The following is a 3,386-nucleotide window of genomic DNA, read 5'->3' as shown; positions in this document are numbered from 1 at the left end:
TCTCATGCCGGGCCGCTGCTTCCACCGCGCTCTCGGTGGTCTGGACCTGCACCTCCAGCTTGACCCGCAGGCCCTGGATCTCGCCGCGGTAATTGGCGATCAGGTCACTCTTCTCATCTAGCCGGGCCTGGGCTACCGCGAGCACCCCGCCGTGCTCCTTCTTGGTTTCCTCGAGGGTAGCCGCCAGCGAGTCCAGCGCCCCCTGAAGCTTGACGCGCTGAGCCTCTAGTCGCCGATAGAGCTCAGCCTCCGGGACACCCGGTTCCTCGGCGTCCTCGAGGGCTTCCCGGGCAAGGCATGCCTCCTCTCTGGCGAGGCGCGTCTCCTCGTGCAGCCGGGAGAGCTCTAGCCGCTCCTTCTCCACGGCTTCCCGCACCTCGCCAAGGATGCTCTTGGCGATGGCGTGGTGCTCCCTCACCTCGTTGAAAGAGGTGACGAAGGCCAATTGCTGGTCCTTGATGGCGTCCAGGAACCAGTGTCCACGCTCGAAGACGCTCGGATCCCAGGTGATGGGATTCCAAGGCAAGGGTGCTGAGGTTGGTGTCGAGGGAGGCGGCCGATGATGACGAAGCCCCCGCCGCCATCGTAGAGCTGTGCGGGGGGTCGTCTGCTTGTTCCGGGGCGTCCTGTCGCCCTTCCCCGACGACCTCCCTTCACCCGCGCCCGGGGACGCCGGGGCTGGAGAAGCCACTGTGCCCCTGGCAGGAGCCGTCCCCTGCTGGGCGGTAGGCGAATCCACGACAGCTGCGTCCGCGGCTGCTGGCGTGACGTCGGATGCCATCCTGGTGGCGGCGGCGGTCACCGCGGCCTCCGTGGTCAGTGCGGCAGGGCTTGGTGCGGGAGCCACTGGCGGCTCCTCCGCCGCCCCCGTGATCTCGACATTGGAATCGAGATCAACCATGGTAGCGCCCGCTCCCGGTGCGGGCGCGCTTGGGCCTGTAGCGACAAGAAGAGTGAGAATCAATGAGCGAAATAGAAGCCGGAAGCGAGAGGAAGGGGATCAGGGTGGTTACCTTGCAAGGCCGTTGGACTTGCAGGGGGATCTTCCCCCACCTCGTCCGTCCCGGCAAGAGCTTCCAAGAGGCTTGCCGCGGGTGAAGTGCCGCCTGCTAAAAGTAAAGGTACGGTTGTATGATTAACTGACAATCGAAAATGCAGCAAAGGAGACAGGATGGAGCCGTACCTGTTGCCGGCACCACCTCCGTTGGAGTTGGGCCGCCGGCGGGAGCGATGGTGGCGCTACGGGCCCCAGTAACGCCGGGGTCAGCAGCGCTGCTGGTGTCCACCCACGCCTTCTTGCACGGCACAGTGGGCGGGGAGTCGCCCCTCCCCCTCTTGCCAGCGCTCGTCGGCGAGTCGGTTCTTGGGGGGTTGTGCCGGAGCGCGAAACCCCGGAAGACCCCCCGAGCGGACGGCGCCGTGGGTGCCCGTGGGATTGCCATGACCCGAGGCATCGCGGCAGTTGACGACGAGGCTGCCGCGACGCCAGGGGCTGCCCCCGGTGTAAGTGCCGCCGCGGCCCCGGCCGCTGCTCCTGAGGCAGCCGCCGCCGGGCCGCTGGCGGTCGTCATCGGGGTGGTCGCCGCCGTGGCCCCAGAGACCACAGCGGGTGTGGCCACCCCGGAGCTGCCGGCGGACGTCCCGAGGGCGGCGGCCGCCGCAGGGGTGGATGTCGCTGCTGGGGAAGATACCACCGCAGCTGCCGTGGACGTAGCCGCGGCCGCTGCGTACGCCCTTGATCGCCGCACGATCAGGGACGCGTCGTCGCTGTCCTCATCGTCGTCATCCATAGGGACGACTTCCTGGGACGCCGCAAGCTGGCCCGCCTCGTCGTCCAGAGACTGGAGGGAGGGCCCGCTGATCTCTGACTCGCCCCCGCTCTCCTCAAGCACCTGCTTCCCGCGAGGCGCTGGCGGGGGAGCACGAGGCGTCCGAGTGGGGGTATCATCCATCAATCCCCACTCGTTGTAGGGCGGGAAGGCGGCGACAATGTCGTTGAGCCCCGCAATGCCGGCGTGGAGGGAGATGACCCCCGGCGGGAACCCCGTTGCGTGGAGGTTTTCGCCGGAGATCCCCCTCACCCACACCTGGAGGGATTCCAAGTCCACGCCTTTGCGGAGGAGGCGTGTCCTGTCCTCGGCACCCGTGTACATCCACACGGGTCGGGAGCGCAGTTGGAGCGGCGTGATGCGTCGGGTGATGAAGGTACGCGCCACGTCCACGTCGGAGAGCCCCGCCAGCCGCAGTGCCTTGATCTTCTCAATGATGGGAGGAGATCGGCATCGCGGTGGTACCTATCCTGCCAGCCGCTGTGGGGTTGCGGCAGCTCCGTGGGCGAGAGGATGAACTCTTGGGGGTCTTCTACTCGAACCCAGCACCAGTCTCCCAGCCACTCCTTTTGGATCTTCTTCCCCGACCGAACGATGAACTCGGATTTCATCTGGTCGCGGGCGCGAAACACCACCCCGACGACATCGCTTTCGCGTTATCGATCCGAGGGTAGAAGTAATGGCAGAAGAGCGCCACCGACGGCATCACCCCTACGAATGCTTCGCAGAGGAATTGGAAGGTGGCGAGGAGGAATTGCGACGTGGGGTGAAGCTGCGCCACCCGCAGCTGGTACGATTCCATCAGCGCGTGGAGGAACAGCGAGAACGGCGGCACCGGCCCGGTGAGGAGGAAGCGCCCGAACACCCAGAAGTCATTGTCCTAGTGGTCGGCGCCCGTGGAGAAGATCAGGGTCTCCCCGTGTTCGTTGAACCCGGAGGCGACGGCGTGCCGGATCTTGTCCAGCGCCTCCCGGGAAGTCACTTGCCGGGAGGAGGGGTTCCCGGGCGTAGTCCCACCGGGGCGCCTCCTGGGGAGTCACTTGCCGGGAGGAGGGGTTCCCGGGCGTAGGCTCCCACCACGAGGGTGGGGCCGAGCGAGCAGAGCAGCGGCGCCACGTGGACGCGCGCTGGGCGCACAGGGCGCAGTCTCGCCAGGGCGAGGATTGAGCCGCACGGCGCATTAAATGAGCCGACAGGAGGGGAGTTACCCGTCTAGTCAGGTAAACAATGGCTGTCCAATCCTACTTGTAGGGCTCTAGACCCCTAGCAGCAGAGTTGGCGTTCATGCACGCCCACTAGCACACCGAGGGGGAGTTGCCCTATCTCCCTGCTCGCCACTTGTAAACCATGCACCATGGCACCTGTGGTATCCCCTTGGCTATGAAAGGAGGACCCCCGCCAACGATCAGGGGGGTTCGATTCCACGTTGGATGTTCTACGAGTTCTTTTCGAATCGATCAGCTCACCGTTAGCCTCTAGCATTAGCAGAGAATAGTAAGGAACACTTAGCCAAAGGGAGAGAGTACCCGAGAACTCACCCGGCAACCTGTAAACACT

At 65.5% G+C, this 3,386-nt stretch overlaps 1 protein-coding gene across 1 annotated transcript; it reads left to right on the top strand.

Moving 5' to 3' along the window:
* Nucleotides 1-1,230: 1,230 nt before the first annotated feature.
* On the top strand, nt 1,231-1,971 carry LOC104582169 (testis-specific gene A8 protein-like). The gene has a single exon (XM_010231528.1). The coding sequence runs from the start codon at nt 1,231-1,233 to the stop codon at nt 1,969-1,971; it is 741 nt and encodes a 246-aa protein (XP_010229830.1).
* The last annotated feature ends 1,415 nt before the right edge of the window (nt 1,972-3,386 follow it).

The sequence above is a fragment of the Brachypodium distachyon genome, chromosome 1 (genome assembly GCF_000005505.3).
Source record: "Brachypodium distachyon strain Bd21 chromosome 1, Brachypodium_distachyon_v3.0, whole genome shotgun sequence".
In the NCBI taxonomy this organism is placed as follows: domain Eukaryota; kingdom Viridiplantae; phylum Streptophyta; class Magnoliopsida; order Poales; family Poaceae; genus Brachypodium; species Brachypodium distachyon.
Note: the sequence above shows the minus strand (reverse complement) of the source record. Positions and strands in the feature narration are given on the sequence as shown.

Excerpts from the sequence above, each read along its gene's own strand:
- LOC104582169 (XM_010231528.1), top strand. The coding sequence starts at position 1,231 with ATGGTGGCGCTACGGGCCCCAGTAACGCCGGGGTCAGCAGCGCTGCTG.